This window comes from Kwoniella shivajii, chromosome 1, assembly GCF_035658355.1.
Source record: "Kwoniella shivajii chromosome 1, complete sequence".
NCBI classification, from domain to species: Eukaryota; Fungi; Basidiomycota; class Tremellomycetes; order Tremellales; family Cryptococcaceae; genus Kwoniella; species Kwoniella shivajii.
The window spans coordinates 3,143,482-3,164,049 of NC_085908.1; the positions used below are offsets into that span (position 1 = coordinate 3,143,482).

At 42.4% G+C, this 20,568-nt stretch overlaps 5 protein-coding genes across 5 annotated transcripts; 3 read left to right on the forward strand and 2 right to left on the reverse strand.

Moving 5' to 3' along the window:
• Positions 1-155: 155 nt before the first annotated feature.
• On the reverse strand, positions 156-5,221 carry IL334_001161 (uncharacterized protein; the record flags this gene model as incomplete). The annotated part of the gene is made up of 4 exons (XM_062932921.1): positions 156-3,028; positions 3,083-4,726; positions 4,827-4,952; positions 5,047-5,221. 4 exons carry the CDS (start codon positions 5,219-5,221, stop codon positions 156-158), a joined length of 4,818 nt encoding a protein of 1,605 aa, XP_062788972.1.
• Positions 5,222-5,811: 590 nt separating this feature from the next.
• IL334_001162 (uncharacterized protein) lies at positions 5,812-6,984 on the forward strand (the record flags this gene model as incomplete). Its single annotated transcript, XM_062932922.1, has 1 exon — positions 5,812-6,984. The coding sequence occupies one exon, from the start codon at positions 5,812-5,814 to the stop codon at positions 6,982-6,984; it is 1,173 nt and encodes a 390-aa protein (XP_062788973.1).
• Positions 6,985-7,368: 384 nt separating this feature from the next.
• IL334_001163 (uncharacterized protein) lies at positions 7,369-10,127 on the reverse strand (the record flags this gene model as incomplete). Its single annotated transcript, XM_062932923.1, has 7 exons — positions 7,369-7,811; positions 7,919-8,816; positions 8,886-9,019; positions 9,071-9,149; positions 9,206-9,316; positions 9,395-9,485; positions 9,559-10,127. 7 exons carry the CDS (start codon positions 10,125-10,127, stop codon positions 7,369-7,371), a joined length of 2,325 nt encoding a protein of 774 aa, XP_062788974.1.
• Positions 10,128-12,286: 2,159 nt separating this feature from the next.
• On the forward strand, positions 12,287-16,616 carry IL334_001164 (uncharacterized protein; the record flags this gene model as incomplete). The annotated part of the gene is made up of 12 exons (XM_062932924.1): positions 12,287-12,289; positions 12,372-12,966; positions 13,079-13,345; positions 13,423-13,986; positions 14,051-14,316; positions 14,396-14,528; positions 14,602-15,122; positions 15,179-15,489; positions 15,569-15,947; positions 16,001-16,189; positions 16,261-16,521; positions 16,587-16,616. The coding sequence occupies 12 exons, from the start codon at positions 12,287-12,289 to the stop codon at positions 16,614-16,616; spliced, it is 3,519 nt and encodes a 1,172-aa protein (XP_062788975.1).
• Positions 16,617-17,454: 838 nt separating this feature from the next.
• IL334_001165 (uncharacterized protein) lies at positions 17,455-19,324 on the forward strand (the record flags this gene model as incomplete). The annotated part of the gene is made up of 7 exons (XM_062932925.1): positions 17,455-17,567; positions 17,747-17,835; positions 17,969-18,085; positions 18,252-18,413; positions 18,565-18,724; positions 18,814-18,936; positions 19,057-19,324. 7 exons carry the CDS (start codon positions 17,455-17,457, stop codon positions 19,322-19,324), a joined length of 1,032 nt encoding a protein of 343 aa, XP_062788976.1.
• Positions 19,325-20,568: the final 1,244 nt, after the last annotated feature.

Here is a 20,568-nt window from a genome sequence, read left to right on the forward strand (position 1 = left end):
ATTTAAACCCTGTCATATACAAAGAACTTCCGTGGATATCCGCTTAAACTTATGAAACAACTGATTATTATACGACAAAGTATGTGATGAAACAAGATGAAAAAGGAAACCAAAATAGGCATATAGACATTACCACTTCATATCCGACAAGATGCTTACCAGCCGATGTTAGCTTGACTTGCTCTTCGTTTGATTTTATTATTTTGTCTGCCTCTTGCAATGCGGTTTTTCAAACCGACAGGAGTCTTCTCTTCATCACTTGAGTCATCTGAACTTTCACTACTCGAATCACTTTCTTTCGCTTGTTGACTCAAGAATCCATTCTTGTTTCCATTACCATTTCTTGATTGAGCAGGTAAACTCATCCTGTTGCTTCGCAATGATGGCATAGGCTGTGAAGCCGATAAACCAAACGTTGACTTGGACTTTCTGAGGACATCTTTAGGTAACGACGATAAAGTAGGGAAAGAATTTGCAGGTTGAGAAGCGATTGAAGATCGTGGTAATGCTGGATAGAGAGATGAAGATCGAAGTTTGGGAATTGTGGGAATCGGAAGTTCTTCTTCATCTTCCGAAGCAGATGAGGAAGAAGATGAAGCGCTCGCATCCTTTTCGTTACCGTTGATTTCTACGTCTGATTCATCTTGTTCAGGTTGAGAATCCTTGACCAAATCCGAGGTTGAAGGCAGATGTTGTTCTTCCTCTTCTTCTATGATCGGACTTGATACTCTCAAACTTGCTTTTCTACCTAATCCGTTAGTTTTCCTGATTGATGTCGGTGACTCAAGTACGTTTCCTGTTTTTCCCTTGGGAGTCTCATTCAAGCTCATTCCAGTATCGGAGGAAGGAAGATTTGGATAAAGGTTATAAGCTTGAGTTTGAGGTATTTGAGATCCTTGTGACATGAATAGGGGTGAAGGCTTCGATCGGGACCCTCGACGAGATTCAGGTTGACTTTGACTATGTTGAGATTCGGGCACGAGAGGCGTTTTTAATCCTCCTGGTATGCGACTTTCCGCAGCGTCCTCCTCTAATTCTGATTCATCTTCCTCTGGTATCGGTGCCGGTGTTCTTGTTACAGGAGGTGGAGAAGATTCAAGCTGATCCGCTTGTGAAGAATGCACCGGAGTTGTACCTCTTCTAGAGTTTCTTCTAGGTAATTGAGCAGGGGAAGAAGCGAGTTCATCCACTTGAGAAGAAGGCGTCGTCCTCCGGGTACTCCTTCGAATAGGAGCGTGGGTAGAAGGAGATATCGACCTGTACCGATGAGAGGGTTCAGGCTGAGAAGCCGAGATTCGTCTTGTCGTTATACGTGGTGACATAGGTTCAGCCGTGAGTTCCCTCGATGCAGAACGAAGTCTTCGTCTTGGGGGCGAAGAAGGTGCGGGCTGTGAGGATGAAAGTCGAATATCTGCCGGTGGTGCCAATTCAGCAATCGCTTTGCCTGAAGTCCGTGTCACTCTTCGTCTTAGTGGTCTTGGGGTGGCTTCCTCGTCATTGTTGTTGCCATTGATGACTTGAGTACCGGGCATGGGCTCGACAGACGCTTGGATGTCTTCTTCGGTAGAAGAAGGGGGAGACATCAATCCTTGTGATATCACATGACCTGTCTTCACCTCTTCGATCCTTCCTGGCTGGTCCATGTCTATCAGTCGCTCATGAGCCGCATCTTCGTCAATGGCTTCTTGTAGTGCGATTGATCCAGGGAACTCAGCAACAACGGGTGTCGGTGATGCTGCTTCTTCAAGCTCAGCAAAAGATCGTCTCGATTGATCCGATCGTGGTGACGCTGATTTCTGGTTGATTTCCGGAGCTGTTTCGACCGTTTCTGTGGCTTGAGATGGCTGGAGATTGGGAGGTTGGGTGAACGACGTGACTTCATCTTCCTCCGCTTCTTGGTCGGATCGAGACTCAACAGTATCATCTGCGAATTCACCAAGAGAGCTTTCAGACCCTCTTCTGGCTCTAGCGAAAGATGATGGAGGTATCTGGGGTTCTGGTGTCGTTTCAATGTCAGAAGCGTCTTGAGGCTCTTCTTCCATTTCTATGTCCTGCATGGCTGCAGCTGATATACGAGCTGCCTGCTTCTGTTTTTGGCTAAGAGGTAAGGATAAGAAGTGTTCTAGACTTGGTGTAGGACCAATCTTGCTTATTTCCGGATTTCGTTTGGGTTGAGATGACGTTGAACTTACTGCTGATGAAGCAGAATTGGATCGACTTCGACTCTTGGTACGAGTGCTGGAAGTAGAAGATCTCTTTGAGCCCACACTCTCTGCTCCAGATTCAGCTGAATCGGATTCAGAACCAGATCCATTATCACTCTCGCTCTCAGAAGCAGAACTGCCGGTTTCAATGATAGCATCAGATGCGCTGAGGCCGGAGACGGAACCTGCCTTCCTGGATAAGGCTTTAAGATATATAGGAGGAGCACTGTGTTCTCTGGGTGGCGATGACACTGGCTGTGACGTTTGAGCTGGAATCGGTGTTGGTTCTGGCGATATCGATGGAGAAGGCGAAGGAGTTTGAGGTACTTCGGAGGGCTCGGCTGAGTCAGGAGGAGTAGTTGATCGCCTTCGAGAAGCAGTTATGGGGCTCGCCTTTTCAATGATGGGGAGAGATGTCAAAGATGTCCGGTCGAAGGGTACTGCATGGATCTTTGAGGCAGATGGGGGGGATCCAGTACCCTTGACGATGTTACTGACTCTGCTTAGCCTTCTGATCCACGATTCGATTGCCCCTACGGCATCTTCCCTCAACGTGCGATTCTTGAGCTTTTTCTTCTCCTCCAAAATCTCATACAAACGTCCTACACCTTTATGAACCTCTGGACAATCCTTTTCCAGCACACAGGGTCCACCACATATCCTACAGCCGCCACGAGAGGCAATCTCAATATGATGCACAGATGGGAGATGATGTCGGATCTTCGGATTTTCAAGAGACGGAGAGGCGGACAGGATAGCTTTGTTCTTTTTGACAGGGGGAGGAGCAGGACTTCCACGCGGCTGGTCCGGCTGTGATATATCTGCTGTAACAACCGTCGATTAACTTGGCGCATTCATCGAACCTCAGGCGCACTCACCTAGAATTACCATTTCCTCCGGGATCTTCTTACCGCTACCTGCCTGATCTGGAACTCCATCGTCGATTTGTTCCTGTGTTTCAGCATTCTCTCTTTGTCTCGTGTCCTCTTCCTTCTCAGCTTCCTCGGCGGCCACTGCCTCTCTAGGATGTTTCATGATTTCCGCTGTAATATTGCTCTTCTTCCTGTTTCTGACTTTTGTAGGTTTTTCCACGATGTCTGAATCGAACACTGCGCGCGCGACTTTCGCTACTGTGACTGGTACAGGATCTTGCTGGGGATCTGGTTCAGAGAAAGGTTGTGCGATCTCCTCAGCGTTCCCTGCTGGCTGATCTGTGTTATTTCCTATTGGAGGTGAAGGAGATTTTGGACGTTCTTCCTCTTCCAACGACATGGCATCTTCGTCCGCCTCTGGCGATTGCTCGACTTTCTTCCTACTTCGCTGTGAAGAATTCACGTATATTCTTTGCGGTGGTCTGTCGAATGTGGAGGAGTTGTATTTTGTCGAGATAAAGGGGAGGATATCGTTGGGCCTTACATAGAGAATGTTTGGTATAGAAAGAGGAATTCGACGTTTCGGAACATTAATATCAGGAAGAGTAGATGGACCAGCAATGGGTGTTGTAGGGGTTTCGTCTATGTTTTCGTCCTCCTCCACAGCGTCGCTTGCGCTGGATTGGCCTTCCATCGTTCCCTCGGCAGATTTACCCAATGCGATCCGTGCTGCTTCCTCCTCCTCCTCCAATAGCTTTTGTTTCTTCGTCTTTCTTGGTTTCCTAGCTGACTTTGGGGGTTCTTGCTCAACAGTTTCGTCATCACCATCTATTGAAGGTGTTGGAACTCGACCTAGTGGACTGGGTTTGACAGGTTTGTATCTATTGAGCTGTGATAGGGGTGCAGGAAGGGCAGTGTTCGTGTCGGAAGTAGGTACCTGGGTAGAGGATGAGGCAGTTGAGGGCTTTGCTGTCTCAACAGCTGGGGATGGCTTTTGTGGTGATTTGCTTTTATTCTTCTTTTTCTTTTTCTTCTTCTCAGGACTGCCAGAAGTCTCTTTCTGCAATCGTGCCGACTCCAGTGCAGGATATGATGAAGTTGAAGTTGAAATAGGAGATTCAGCTGCTTCGGATTGCCTCTTGCGTTTCTTGTTACCTTTGTTATTACTTTTGGGAGTTGGAACGTTGTCATCGTTTTCGGGACCTGCATTTTCTCTAGGGTTCAGCAGAGTTGGGGTAATTTCGCTTGGTGAAGGCAATGTAGGTGATTGAGAGAGTGAATCAACAGCGGCATTTCGCTTTCGCTGTTTTGTTAATTGTGATTTTGTCAACGTTGGTGTATTTATCGTTTGAGCAGAAGGCTGTACTGGTGATATATGCTTATAAGCTTGAATGGGTGTCTCTACTTGTGGCGTCGATCCTTTCTCTTGCTTCCGTTTACGTTTCTTATCCTTCTTCGATCTGCTCTTCGGAGTTTCAAATATGTTGGCATCATTGTGGAGAAATCCGGCAGGGGAGGGGCTTTGTGGTTGTTGTAGTGTGAAGGAAGAATGAACAGGATTGGTAGAAGAGGCAGGTACGTATACTCTGACGATATTGATTGTGGAAGGGTTATCAAACGCTCTCCTCTGGAAAGCAGCGAAATCGTATCCTATAGATATATCTCGTCAGCTCAACTCTCTCGACTTCATCCATCAAAACGACTGATTCCATTCGTGAAGCAGCAGGTTTTGGTATTGTTTAAGACTCACCATCTAATATATCTACTTCCCTTCCTTGATCTCTTATATGAGCTAGCCGTACTTGTTGAGGTGCAACGTCAAGATCTAATTTGTCTATGATTCGAGGTAATAATGATTCAAGTGAATTGTTTGGTTCTAGTTAGATCAAAGTTCAAAGTCCAAGTTTGAGATTAGCGAAAGGGATTATCATCTGATTACTATTGGAGTCTGACTGAGGAGAATAGCTCACTTAGACGCCTCTTGGTCGCATTTGACCCGTCAGCTAACTGGAAGAATACAACGGGACCTTTATCTGATCCATCTCCGACAGGACTATGACCCATTGACGACGATGGTCCAGCGGGGTAAGGTGAAAAATTCCCTCTCGACGATTCGGTCATGGACACTCTGCTATTCTTCCCCATCTTTCCTTGGTCTCCTGCGTGCGGCAAAGGTCGAAAGAGTTCTCCTGTCGTCCAGTCCAGTAACATATTTTTCAATTTCCAAAAGTCAACCTTTGACTTGAAGTTCAGTCAAAAACGCGAGACGCAATGCGTAAATGGTGGGTTCATTTAAATTCAACAGACAAGCAGAACGAAGTGGCACATGGTTCAGATAGTCGTTTTGACACCTCTCCAATCACCATCGCGCTCTTCGTTGGACGCAGAAAAAGAAGTCTATGCTTGTGATATGGGGATCCAGCGGACGGGTTGAGGATATGGATAATTGGAATAGATCTGGAACGCATGTTCAGAATATTCATACGAAAACAAGTATGAAGTTACTGAACAACCCAGATGGGTCACGTGACTTTTGTGCTCGGTATACGAGTACGAGTAGTGATCTCCTCCGAGTGCCAGTTTACGAGTACAGTTGGTAAAAGTGAGAATTATTCCGGTCCTTACAATTGGACATTCCATTGTTGCATTTGTGCAAAATCATCTTCTTTCGTTCTCATTTGGAGCCTAATCATTTCTGCGGACAAGGTTCATTATCATTCCAGGAATCATCAAGAATGTCTTGCATACTTCCTCGAGCATCATCTTCCCTCCGATCTACGTTGATCCCACCATTCCGATGTCTGTCCAGCACTACTGCTCGACTAGCTGAAACCAAGAGCAAAGTGCCAATAACGTTGATCGCTTCACTTCGTAAAGAACACCCTGTCCCCCTTGCTCAAGCTCGCGAAGCACTTGAAAAGAACAATTTGGATCTCAAAGCCGCATTGGAATATCTACGAACGACCACATCTGCCAACGCGGAAAAGAAAGCCGCTAAAGTTTCCGGAAGAGACACGAATGAAGGTGTCATTGCCATTTCGTTATTAGGTGGTAAAAGAGTTGGAATGATCCATCTAGGTTGTGAAACCGATTTCGTCGCTAGGAATGAAGTTTTCTTAAAAACAGCAAGAGGTGTAGCGGAAACCACAGCTTTCTTGGACGTACCGACCGAAGGTGAACCACCACATCCATATTCTAATTCAAACACTAGTACAAATACAAGCACAAAATCAAATTCAAATACGAGTAAAATAATAAATATTTCAGATCCGATCTTATCTTTTCCCACAGAGTCATTACTCTCAGCACCACTGATATCATTACCTTCAGATAACAGCAATTCACCTTCATCTGTAATATCCACACCTGAACCTCAAACCATTAAACAGATTTTACTATCATCATTATCGCAAACTGGCGAAAACCTGAAATTATTAAGAGCGACATCATTCGCAGCTCCTTTCCCATCAAAACCCGAAATTCGTTTTATACCTTCTGGATACGCGCATGGTGGTCCAACCGACAAAGAAGGTAAAGTAGGTGGTATAATCGTATTAGCTGTTGAATCGTTAGATTCAGAAAAACCGATAGCAAGTTTAATCCATGGTCCAGATGGTGATAAATTAGAATCTGATTTGAATGGTTTCGCAAGAACGATCGCGAGACAAGTCGTTGGTTTCCCTACTAAAGTAATCGAAAAAGGTGATAGAGCAGTTGAGAATGATGAAGCTCTGTATGAACAACCATTTATGATGTTCCAAGGCGATTCAAGGCCCGTCAAGGAGGTTTTAGAAGTTTGGGGTCAAGAGAAAGGTGTTAAAGTTAGAGTGGTAGGAATGAGAAGATGGGCTGTTGGAGATGATTTGGATTTAGCATCAACCGAAAAAGAAGCGGAGAAAGCATTATAACCAGATTAGAGAGGAAAAGGGCGTTCACGTCTAATGGATTGATTTGACATATGATTACGACGTTCTTGTTGTATTTGGCGCGAACCGTGATGACAGTATGACGGGCTATGACTCATCACTGAGGTTGGCCTCAACGGGAATCATAGGGGCAGAAGTATATCATTGACATCGATTCATCATGCATTCACCTCTTTTATAAAAGATGACTACTTGTACAACTAGTCCATTCCGCTCTCCTATTCACTAATACAACTAGTCTGTTCCTTACCCTTATTCTATCCGGTTCTCCAGCATTTATCCTTCATCATCTACGTTATTCCCTTTGCATCACATTTCAGACTCGACATGGTCTTAGTCTTCACGAGGCGATAATGACACTTCTTATTATGTGATCTTGGTAGTTTCAGGTCCAGCAGAAGCTTCCGTCATTTCCTTACTGGCATCTTTGAACTCATCCTTGATCTCTTTCGTTGTAGTATGATCCGTAGACTCTGTTACAGTATCTTCACTATCTGTTCTACTTCTATTTTTACCTTGAGAAGAAGATTTTTCTTCATTATGATCGGAATGTTCCTGGTCATCATCATCGTCATCATCGACATCGTTATCTTCTGATGATCTCGCATGATCATCTTCGTGATCGTGATGACCTCTTTTAGCTGCTTTTTTGGCTTTTTTACTTTCGATCCAGGCTTTCGCTTCAGCTTTTTTAACGGCTTCATCTTCACTTTTCTTCAATTTTATATTCTTGACGAAAAGTAAAGTGATTATGACTGATAATCCGATAACCGGAGTTGTGAAATAGAACACACCATTGATTCCTTTAGCTAAAAGAGAAGGAAGATGCAAGATATCAGTAATTTGGTTTTCATTTTCGTTTTTCGTTTTTCGCCACAATAGCCGTAGCTGAAATGAGTGAGGTACTTAAACTTACTGTATGCTTGAATAACAGCATTGATTTGATCTGAAGTCAAACCTGAGTTCTTCAGTTGAGTAGGATCAGATAAGATAGTATCGAAAGCTTGATCCGTTAGTATTCCTTTCAAATTACTTTTAACTCGATTATTGACTATAGCACTTCCAACAGCTAAGGATATAGTTCCACCTAACATTCTGAGAAAATTCCTTAGTCCAGTTGCAGTAGCCATATCTTTCCTTGACACACCAGATTGAATAGCTACTAAAGAAGTTTGAAAAGTTTGACCTGCTCCTATACCTGTTATAATCTGATATAAAGATAATAAACCGACTGATGTATCAGGTTTGATTGAAGATAATAAACCTAAACCTATGGTCCAAATACTAAATCCAATAACTAAATTCCACCAATAATCACCTGTTTTCGATTGAATCATACCTGATGTGAATGCTGTACAAGTTTGAACTAACATTAATGGTAATGTTAATACACCTGATCTAATTGCTGAAACTTCTTTCACAACTTGGAAATATTGTGGAAGATAATATAACGAAGCGTAAAATGCCATTCCGTTGAATAAGGTAGTAATGTAACATGCGGCCACCGAACCATTCTTGAATAGTCTCATGGGGACTAAAGGTAGACTGACGACTTTCCATTCGACGATGATGAAAGCAACGAGTAATGCTATTCCAATCAGAAGGGGAGCTAGAACAGCGGCGGAAGACCAAGAGTATTGTGAACCTCCCCATGATATCGCGATAAGTATCAGTGATGCCCATCCAAGGGTAAGAAATGATCCATAGAAATCGAGTTTCTTGATTTTGCCCCACATCGATCCTTTCACCCTTTTAAGTGGTAATAGGAAAATGATGATGACAATAGCCAAAGAAGTGAGAGGAAGGTTGATATACTACAATGCAGGGATGATGGATTAGCGAACCAATAATGGATGCTTGGCTAAGATTTCGTATGAACTTACGAAACACCATCTCCAAGAGACTCTTTCGGTAAATAGACCTCCGATGATTGGTCCACATGAATTGGCAAGAGCAACCACGACACCGGTTATACCTTGATATTTACCTCGCTCTTTGATCGAGACCACGTCGGATACTATTTCGGTGTCAGCAAAGCGAGAAGATCGGGAATAGGTATTCAGCTCACTGATAATCATTGACAATGTTAAGATACCACCACCTCCGATACCTTGAATCGCACGGAAGATGATGAGTTGGACCATCGACTGAGCGGGCATAACAGTCAGTATCACGAGTCGCGAGAAGGTGGACTCTTACTCACTTGAGCTAAAGCACAGGCCAAAGAACCCAAAAGGAAAACCAATAGACACGCGAGTAAGGTAAATTTCCGTCCAAAGATATCTGAGACTCGGCCATAAATAGGCTGTGCCGTCTAATATGCCGTATGTGGGTTAGCGATAGGCGACTGTGAGATTTGTTTTTGATAGGTCTAGTTGACTAGTTGACTCACAGTTGACGTCAAGAGATAAGCCGTACCGACCCATGAGCTTATATCTGCTCGATTAAATACTTTCCCCAGCGTGGGCAAAGCTGTTGTAACGCTGTTAGGATATATAAGGGATCAGCGCATGTTCTCATACGGTGTTATCTAGTCATATTCCAAATACTGCTCACATAGTTTGATCCAATAATGAGCAAAATAGTGCACATGTCAAACCAGCAAATACAGCTATGACTTGTTTAACAGGTAGTAGATTTGTTTGATCTTGTAATTCCACTTCTTTCTTTTTACCATTTCTTGATTTGTTACCTTCGATTTTCTTTTCTTCATCCACTTGATCTGCATCTCCGGGGTTTTCTTGAGCTCGATTGGATATAGGCGAATTATCACTATTTCGTCTTGAATTTGAAGGTGATCCATCATTTTCATGTTCATGTTCATGTTCGTCATGTGTATCCAGTCCGTCTTCATCGTTATTTATATTATCTTCAGGAAGGAAATCACCTGTTTCATGGGTTGCCATTCTCCTTAAAGCGTTTCGAGTATGTACACTTCCGGACGTAGATACTCTTGTTAAGGGGGCTTGAGTCTGATTCTGAGCATGTGTTTGTGTCGGTGTATCGGTTTCATTCCTCGTTGAAGTTGAACGTAGTATCGATGATCGACGTGTCGTTTTACGCGTGGATGCAGATGTCGGTATCGGTGTAGGTGTAGGTTTAGTTTCAGAATGAGGAGATTTCATTTTGGAAGATTTCGGTATTGGGTTTGTGATTGACATAATCAGTTATACGTGTCTTTGCCTATGAGGTCAGTGAGATAATGGAAAGGCTTGATGAGTATATCTAGATTGTCCAAAAAGATCTTTTTTAAAACAAGGCCCAAGTTGATGTTCTCGGATGACCGAACTGATCCTACCAGGATTTGAAGAGCAGACCGTTTCGATCGTATTCCCTTTCAGATTCGTAAATGCTTCAGAGAACAGAATACGGTCTATGAGGTGATGATGGACAGTACGATGAACTATCGTCGATAATGGTCGAAAGTGACAAATACAGGCGGCGAATAAGAAGATAGATATATTGACGATATTTTCCTTCTGGTCTCCCGATTGCCTTTTTCCATCTCATCTTACAAAATGATAAATTTATTGATGGTACGGTGTCGGTCAAATCCGAAGAACAAATGACGGTCCCAACATACTCGTACCATTTACCCTGAATCCAATAAGTACAACCCCGATCGTTGTGTGGATCCCGAGTTTTCCTATATGTTGACGGCGATGTCCGATATAAAAACAACGGCTATGTGCGATCTCTTCGGTTGACTTCGGTCGATATAATTCGGCCGATCGATAGATACCTATGAAAGTTCTGAAGGTGGTTATTTTGAACCTTTTGGTATCGCATGGGATGATATGTTATGGATCCAATCTGTGATTCGAGGATCTTTTCTTCCTGCACGATCTTTTAAACAGATGACTTTTCTCGTCATTGATTATTAAGGATATCTAATTGCTTGGCTCCGTTCTGTGTGCTTGGAAGACGATACTGATGATTGAGTTTTTTTACGCCCAATCAAATAATCCAAGGTGTTTCCCATTGGAAATTGAGCTTCCGCCCAGCCATGGAACCTTGCTTGCTCTTAGTAATAATCATCATTTGACTGAGCCAGTGATTAGGTGATACGAAACTTGAAAGGGAATTCATCTTTCTTTTCCCAAGAATACCTTGACTTGTCTAACTCAGAACTGGTGTGAAACTCATGCTCAAGTTTTACCGTTGACCTCTTGACCTTGACCTTCGATGAACTTGTATCAAGCGAGTGGAGGATGTTGTTGATCGTATGCGGGGCTTCAGTAGCGTCTCGTGGCTCATGCGAGACCAGAGTTAGTAAGATTCGACACCTGATGACGACTTTTGGGAGGACTTCTGTGGAGTTGGGATCGAAAACACACTATTTAAGCCCACCGTCGGATTATACAGCTCGAGGATAAGTAGTCGACTATATGATCAATCTCGCCGACCGAGGTTGAGAAGCTACAAGATAGGTTCAATTTGTGAAGTGAAATCCAGCTGTGTGATGACCCATTAGCTTGTTCCCTGTTTATGGACACGAGTCTCCGTGATGGATCTCGGTGACGAAGTTCAGGTTGACATGTGTTCGTGGTCACTCGTTTCCGAAGAGGTGATCGTGCTCTTGGATGAAATCTTCGCACTTATACAACGGGATGATATCCCTCGATGTCAGTTGGCTATCAACCATTTGATCCTTCACCACTACCAACGTCAAGTACTCGATTACTTAGTACGATATCGATTATAGAATTACCGTACATTTCTCGTCCCTCTCTCATGCTATGTCGGATCTCAAATCCCGTGAATGGTTGAATGGAAATGAACGAAAGGTGAAAAGCGGAGAAGATTCGGGGGGCTGTGCGTTTGTATGTAATGGGTTTGAATGCGGTGCCACACACGGAGTAATAAATGCAAATCACCGTCATAATATAATCACTTATGTGCCCCGTATATATGCAAAAAGAGAGAGAGAGGAGAGAGAGAGAGAGAGACGCGTGCTTTTGACAGAGAGACCACCTTCTAATGACTTTATACAGACCTTTGTCATGACACTGTTCAATCACCTCTTCACTCATTGATACAAGTGTGTTCAAAACATATAGTGGGACCGACGATACAGGCATCAAGATAGGTTTGCATCCAATCCCACCTATCTGGACCTTGTGCGATACGCAAGATCACCTCACGTCAAGACACGACGTCAACTCTGTTTCCGATAATCAACTTTGATTTCCAACGTTCTGCATAGAGATCTAGATAAATCACATTTCACGCGACAATATAAATCATTCCTTTCGTCTCACCTTCACGGTAGATTCTCTCCACGATGGTAAGTTCTAAACTTGACTATTCCGAGTCTACAATTTGCTCACGCTGACGTCGTTCGTTGGTTCGTCTTTTCTTGTTGATAGCCTCCTCCGCCTACGACTGATCCAAAGATCAACACCCTTCTCTCTACCATTCAATCCGAGAGAAGGAATTTGGAAGGTGCCAAAGCTGTCATGAGAGCAGTAGAAGCATCTTCAAAAAATGAAGCTGTCATCCAACAAGCTCAAAATGAAGTTAGATCAGCTCAAGCTTCAATCAAATTCTTGGAAGATGAATTAGCTAAGTTACAACTGTCTTCGGGTGGTTCTGCTTCTGGTTCTGGTTCTGGTAGTCCAATGAGGAACCCCCCACAAGGACAAGCCCAAGCCCAAGGACAAGGTTCAGGTCAAGGACAAGGAACGGGTCAAGGATTAGGATCAAGTGGTGAAAGTTCTTCAAATCCCAATTCTCAAAGAAATCAATATCAATATCAAAATCAACAAGGTCAAATGACACCTTCGAGATCAGGTTTAAGTAATAGCGGATACGGAGGCAATGGAAGTGGACCTCCTGTCAGTCCAAGTCCAAGTTCCAAAGGTTATTCAAACGTAGATAGAGATAGACCTTTACCACCTCCTCCGCCCGGTGCTGAACAATCAGAAATCAAGAAATCAGAACAAAAGAATTATACACAATTAGGTAAGCTTCACCCTTCCCTCCTATCCCATCATTACAGTGACGGACTTTGGTGTGCAAAAGCAAGGGAATCGTTGTGCAGGCACTGATAATGCCATTTCTTCTTGTCGTTTAGACCTGCAGAGATATGACGCTCCTTTGAGCGGCGCCAAAATCACACGAATGCTCAATCAGCTTCAATTCAAACTTCAAGTTGAAGAACAGTATAAACTCGGTATCGAAAAGATGGCCCAAGCTTATCGAATCGAAGGTGATAAAAGATTACGTGCAGAAACAGATGCCAAGAGAGTCGAGAGTGATGGTAAAATTCAATTATTGAGAAAAGCTAAAAGGAGATATGAAACTTTGGCTAAATTCGGTGGAGCAGTTGAGGATGATGAAGGTGAGTTTTATTTTTTTCATAAATTTATCGATACAGCCGTCCATATCGTCTGACACAAATACATTCTCGTTGTACAGATTTACTACCCGACGGCATGAAACGTAAAGACGCTTTGCGAAAACCGATTTCAGGTAGATTAGTCGTTTCATTACGTTCAGCTCGCGATCTAAACCATCGACCTTTGCCTCGTAAATCATCCAAAGTGTATAACGAAACTACCGTAGTGATCAAGATTGAGGGAAATGAAAGAGCTGTATCACATCCTTCAAGAGTGGATAAATGGCATGAAGATTTCGAGATATACATCGATAAAGCGAACGAAGTTGAAGTTACAATTTACGATACTGTCGCTCCAGGTGATTCGGCACCTATCGGTATGATGTGGTTCACAGTCAGTGATTTGTTAGAAGCTCTTCGAAGACAAAAAGTAGGAATGGAAACTCAAGGTGCGGGATGGGTTACAGCTGCAGCTGCAGCTACTTTAGGACCAAGATCAGGCGCCGCACCGGACTCTGTAACTCTACATAGTGCCGGAACGATAAGAGGTAGACCTCCAGGTGCAGACGGGAAAGTCCCAGAGGGAATCGAGGGTTGGTGGTCAGTTGAACCTGCCGGTGCTATAGCTCTCAGATTAGACTTTGGTGAGTTTTGATCTTACTTCTTTCATGAGTATCTAGAATCTCTATCTTACATGTCTTGGTGTAGTCAAGGACAACGTAGCTGGACAGAGAAGACCTTATGAAGCTCTTGGAAGAGCAGGTGCAGTCAGAAAGAGAAAGGGCGATGTTTACGAAATGAACGGACACAAATTCGTTCAAAGACAATTCTATCAACCTATCATGTGCGCTTTATGTCAAGAATTCTTACTCACCGGAGAAGGATATCAATGTGAAGATTGTCGATACGCATGTCACAAGAAATGTTATCCCAAAGTTGTCACGAAATGTATCAGCAAATCACATGCGGACGGAGTGAGTCAAAAGCCCATTCTATACGATACGATCGAATAAGGAGATTAACTAATGACCATTTGAATCCCTTGTTTTCCAGGAAGGAGACGAAGAAAAAATCAATCACCGTATTCCACATCGATTCACTCCATACACCAATATCACTGCCAATTGGTGTTGTCATTGCGGTTACATGTTACCCTTCGGAAGGAAAAATTCCGTCAAATGTTCGGGTATGTGGAGATACTTGAACTTCCTTTTCAAAGATCTTATAGATGTCATCGCTAACTCCTGGATTGTCATTAGAATGTTCCCTCACTTGTCATCAAACGTGTTCTCACCTTGTTCCCGATTTCTGTGGTATGACAATGGAAATGGCCAATATCCTATTAAAGAATTTGAGAGATATCAAGACTACCCAAGTTCACAAGAAACCAGTACCACCCTCGGTCTCTTCATCGAATTCATCGATATCAACTCTTCCTTCATACCATACTCAAGAAAGAATCAGTGCACCTCAATTACCCCCTATTCAGTCTCAAACACAGACACAGACCCAAACTCCAGCTGCTCCACCTAGACCACCTCCCCCTCCCGGAGCTTATGATCCAAGATATGGTACACCTACACCACAACAACCTGTCGTGCAACAACAACAACAGCCACCACCACAGCAGCAACAGCAGCAGCAGCAACAGCCATATCCACCTCAAGCAGGCTATGACAGTAATCGACCAACGGGAGGTAGACCAATGCCTCAACCTCCCGCTCAACCTCAACAACGATTGAGCTACAATGATGGTCGACCTCAAGACGGGTTTGCAACAGTAAGTACAGCCAATGCGCCCGTAGAGTTTCTCACTGATATATCTATTCCTCGCAGATGCCTACAGTTCAGGTGCCACCTAAACTCCCACCAGGAGCTCAAGCTGAACCTTCTCGTCAATACGCTCCTTCTCCAGCTCAACCTCAATTCCAAGCTCAACCACAAGCACAGCAAGCAGTTGTCTCTCGACCACCGCAACAATTGATCAGAAAACGTAAAGTCGGTCTGGACGATTTCAACTTCCTTGCAGTACTTGGTAAAGGTAACTTTGGTAAAGTCATGCTGGCCGAGGAGAAGACATCGAGCCATTTGTATGCTATCAAAGTTTTGAAAAAGGAATTCATCATCGAAAATGACGAAGTTGAGAGGTGAGTTTGGCTTCGATTTCAGCTGCATTACAACCGGCAAAACCAAATTGACACTGATCGTCTCTTTTCACTCACATAGCACCCAATCTGAGAAACGAGTCTTCCTCGCTGCAGCACAAGAGAAACATCCATTCTTATTAGAGTTACATTCATGTTTCCAAACTGAAACTCGAATTTACTTCGTTAGTGAATATGTGTCCGGAGGAGATTTGATGTTGCACATTCAAAAGAAACAATTCACCCTACGACAAGCTAAATTTTACGCATGTGAGGTATTATTGGCTTTACAATATTTCCATTCAAAAGGAATCATCTATCGAGATTTGAAATTGGACAACATTCTTTTGACCTTGGATGGTCATGTTAAAGTCGCAGATTATGGTTTATGTAAAGAAGAAATGTGGTATGGTAAAACGACTAGTACTTTCTGTGGTACACCAGAATTCATGGCTCCAGAAGTGAGTGACTTATCTCTCTCGTTCTCCATCTCGACTGACTTTGTGCGTTGTAGATATTGTTGGAACAGCGATATGGTCGAGCGGTCGATTGGTGGGCTTTCGGTGTTTTGACATACGAGATGTTACTTGGTCAATCACCATTCAGAGGTGATGATGAAGATGAGATCTTCGATGCTATTTTGGAAGATGAACCTTTGTATCCTATTACTATGCCCAGAGACGCTGTTTCATTATTACAACGCGTGAGTGAACTATCTGTATTTAGCGAATGAAGATGAGGATAATGCTAATCAGACAATCTCATTCATCATAGTTGCTCACTAGAGATCCCACTCGTCGATTAGGAGCGGGAGAAGCTGATGCGGAAGATATCAAAAGACATTTATTCTTCAAAGATGTCAATTTCGATGATGTCTATCACAAACGAATCCCACCACCTTATTTCCCTACAATTGGAAATGCGACTGATACAAGTAATTTCGATCAAGAGTTCACAAGGGAACAACCCACCCTGACTCCTGTACATACACAATTATCAGTTCAAGATCAACAGGAATTTGCTGGATTCTCCTGGGTAAGTCCTTAAATTGTTTATTTAATGACTTTTGTGCTGATTCTTTGTGCTTTGATTGTATATAGATCGCTCCGTGGGCAGCCGCTCAAGCATGATGATCCAAATGAGATGGTCTGATTCATGATGCAGGATGACATATATACGAAAATGAGACGAAGACTGATACTGGAGTGGTCAATAACGATGAGAACACGAAGAGTGACGAATAAGATTAAAGGGGAAGGAATGATTGTGTATACGAATAGATACATACGTAAAAGGAAAAGGAAAAGAAGACAGAGAACTAATTCAGTGGTAGTAGGTATTCAGTAATATACAAAGGGATTCGCCACAAGTTTTCTAGTATTTAGTTGTTTGTTTATATATCAATACATATTATATGTGATTTACCTTTTAGAAAAGCTCAGAGTCTGAAAGTGTGATTGATCATGCAGTCGATGAGTAGTGGTGCGATGAGACGGAGATGTGAGGTGAACCACATTGTACTTTGTGGAGAAATACCCTGAAATACATCGCCGTCTTGCCCGTTTTTTTTTAATCATAATCATAGAACGGCCCCCGATTCCACCTGAAGCACAAGGAGAAGAATCGAACGATGCATGCCAAAGATAGGTGGAATGGGATGGAGAGCAGTGTCCATACACATATATGGGGATGTTAGTCTTGGATTGATACTTGTTCGCCATCGTCTTTATATATGTCTTGGGTATAAGACAATTGAATTTTCAGCTGGAATCACTTAAGTTATAGTTGACCAGTTATTCAGTTATCGTAAGATCGGGATTCGCCGTTTTGATCATAAATAACATCACAACAACACTCAATTTTCCTTTCATACTTGCATACATTGTATAAGTTACTGCATCTCGACCTCAAAGACTATATATCATTTGGATATACATCACTAAGGGTGATAATCAAGGTCTCGATACAATGTCCCGATCGATATTATCTAAATTATTAGTACTTGGAGCTATACTCTCAGTAGCGTACGCTAGGGATTTAGATTGTCCAGAAGATCCATATGCTGATCCTCAACATGATACGTGAGTTGATCAAATCCACCTTTATCCTTCAACCTTCATCTTTCATCAACAAACATACCCTGATACACAATACAACCATCTCCCTTTGATGTCACATCTTAAATCCATGCAAACCTGGTAAATCGTGTTTAATGTCGCTAGAGTCCAAGAGCTGAATATCATAATTTCATCGAACGTAGATGTAATCCACTTCGATACATACCTAACAAAGCAATAAATATAGCTGCTGCAGTATTATATTTCGTTGTAGCTGCTATATTGACTTTCCGTGAGTTTCCAATGTATTTACATCATCGTTTTTCCTCTTCAGTTTTGAACCTCGTCTCGAAGCTCTGGAGACACGAAGGTGATGAACGTACGTTACGTCAACGTCAACTCATGCATCAATGTCTTCGTTATAGATTCATTCAAGCCTGGACAAAGAGCCAACTGGTTCATGTGTTTGGTAATCGGATCATGGTGTGAAGGTATTGGATTAGTATTGAGAGTGGCTTTCAGATCGAATCCTCATGGAACGGGTGAGTCTAAGCATTCATTCATCTTGAAATCCCCCCCCCACACCCCTCCCTTCCCCCTCCCCAATCTCCTATTTTCGATTACAGCTTGAAACATTATCAAAAAAAGCTTCTCAAAAGACACAAAATGGAAGAATATCAAACTAATTTCCTCTATGGCTTAACACAGGTTTATACATTGTCCAATATCTATTCGTCGTTTTATCACCTTGTGCTTTTTTAGCTGGAGATTATATCCTCCTAGGTAGATTAGTATCTTTCTTAGGTAAAAATGTACATCTGAGACCATTAAAAGCCAAATGGGTTTCATGGGCATTCATCAGTTCTGATAGTGAGTTCACACACCCACATACATATATTCACCCTCACCCTCCTGCCTATCATACTCGACATGTCTCTCATGGCTATATTATCAACCCTTTTCTCGGGTTATGTCTTTCTTTCTACCATTAGCTGTACATGTCTAACGTGAGTATGCTCAGTCGCTACTTTCCTCATCCAAGCTGCAGGAGGTGGATTATCGATTTCGAAGCAAATCAAAACTGCCGAAGCGGGAGGTAATATCTTCTTAGCTGGTATCGCCGCTCAAATGGCAAGTTTCTTGTTATTCACTGTCATGTGGATCATCTTCGGTCTCAGAGCGTGAGTCGATTTCCTCTCCTTGACATGTGCTTCTCATGAATTAGGGGATTGTTTGATTGATTTGTGGATTGTCATTCGCCTATGTGTAGCTGGAAAAACGATAAAGAGTTATGGAATCAACCAGGTTGGAAACCATTGTACTGGGCGATGGGTTTCACTTGTATTTGCTTTATCATTAGAAGTATTTTCAGAACTGTTGAATTGAGTCAAGGGTGAGTGCCAAGGTGTAATTCAAGCGGATCTGCCGAATCAGAAAGTAACTGCTCTTCGAGCGCAGCGGCTTTTCGTGTTTTATGGATAATAATGCTGACTTCTCATATCTTTCACTCTAGATACATCGGGTACTTGGCAACACATGAAAGGTTCTACTTGGGATTCGATACATTACCTCTATTATTAGGTGTGGCTACTTATTGTATATTCTGGCCAGGAAAATACCTTCAGTTCGCTCCTACCATCAAGAAAAAGAAGAGAAATCAAGTTGAATCTGCTGAAAACGGTTTGCCGATGGATGAACAACCTCACAATGATGGACTAACAGGACAAGAACCAATCCATAATGGATCAATCGTAAATAGAATCAATGGAGAGAAGGTATAGAACTGATTATCGGTATTCTCACAAGAACAGGAAGGGACAGGAATATACAATATGAGATGAATGGATGTGGATTACTCAAACTCAATAGATTAGAAATCAGGATCTCAGATCAGCAGGGATCAGATCAGGATTGAAAATATGGATGGCATGACAAGGATGTTTATTCAGGACGCTTTTCATCCTTCTCGATAGATCTTGGTTTATATGCATGTAGTCCAATGACACGATACCCTTTAGTATGTATATCTCGATGCTTTTGTTTGATTACATAATCAATTGATGTTCAGTATTGTTTTTTCATTTTCTGAGACCTACGCGCCTTTTTTTGGTTCTTTTCATCATGTTTTTTTGTTTTGTTTTTCTCACGGTTTCTCCTATTATTTTTCCTTTTCTTGAGATGATGAAACATCTCTTTTCTCCAAGTGAGATGATATTCTCCATCCCATGGTCCCTCTCCTCCCCACATGAGAAAGTCTCAAGAAATCATCAACGTGACAGACTTGCATAAACCTACGAGATTTGATATAACACATACTCGAGTATGTAAACAACGTATTCCTGTACTTTTTTATACACGAATTCAGTATTCCTGTATTCCTACAGTTAGTGTGCGGCTAGTTTGGCATCTGATTTTATTTCTAAAACAAGCTTTTTGACATGTTTCAAATTGGTCTGTCCCTATGACGAGGCACCAATGAGTTTAAAGGTAAAGCGAGAGAGATAGGAGAGTTATTTACAAATACGAATCACAGAGATGATTAATATGATTAATATTGAACACCACTGAGGAGTTGTTGAGGACCCAAACAAAGAAATTGGGATGGATAAATAATGATAAACAACGATATATAAGGTAAAGAAATATGTCATTATCCCTTCATCATCGTTTCCCCTTTTCACCTGATTTGATCGTCGTACGCGCCATTGACGAATCTTCAAAGATACACAATCAATCGACGACGCTCTCACTCACTCGTGCTCGTAGTGTCACAACGTAACAGAACTCTTTTCCTGAAGGGAGGAAGGAGAATTCGACGATAAACGTGACTTTCTTTTTCTGTTTTCTTTTTCCCTTATCTTAAGTTTCGGTGACATCCATCAATTATAAATATATAATCAACAATCAACAATAGATAGATACCCCGAGAAATTCACAGAAAATCGAATATTCCTCTTTTATTATTTTAGCATAGGATGAGATAATTGTTTCACCACGTTTTCCCATCGTCGCAGTGATATATCCC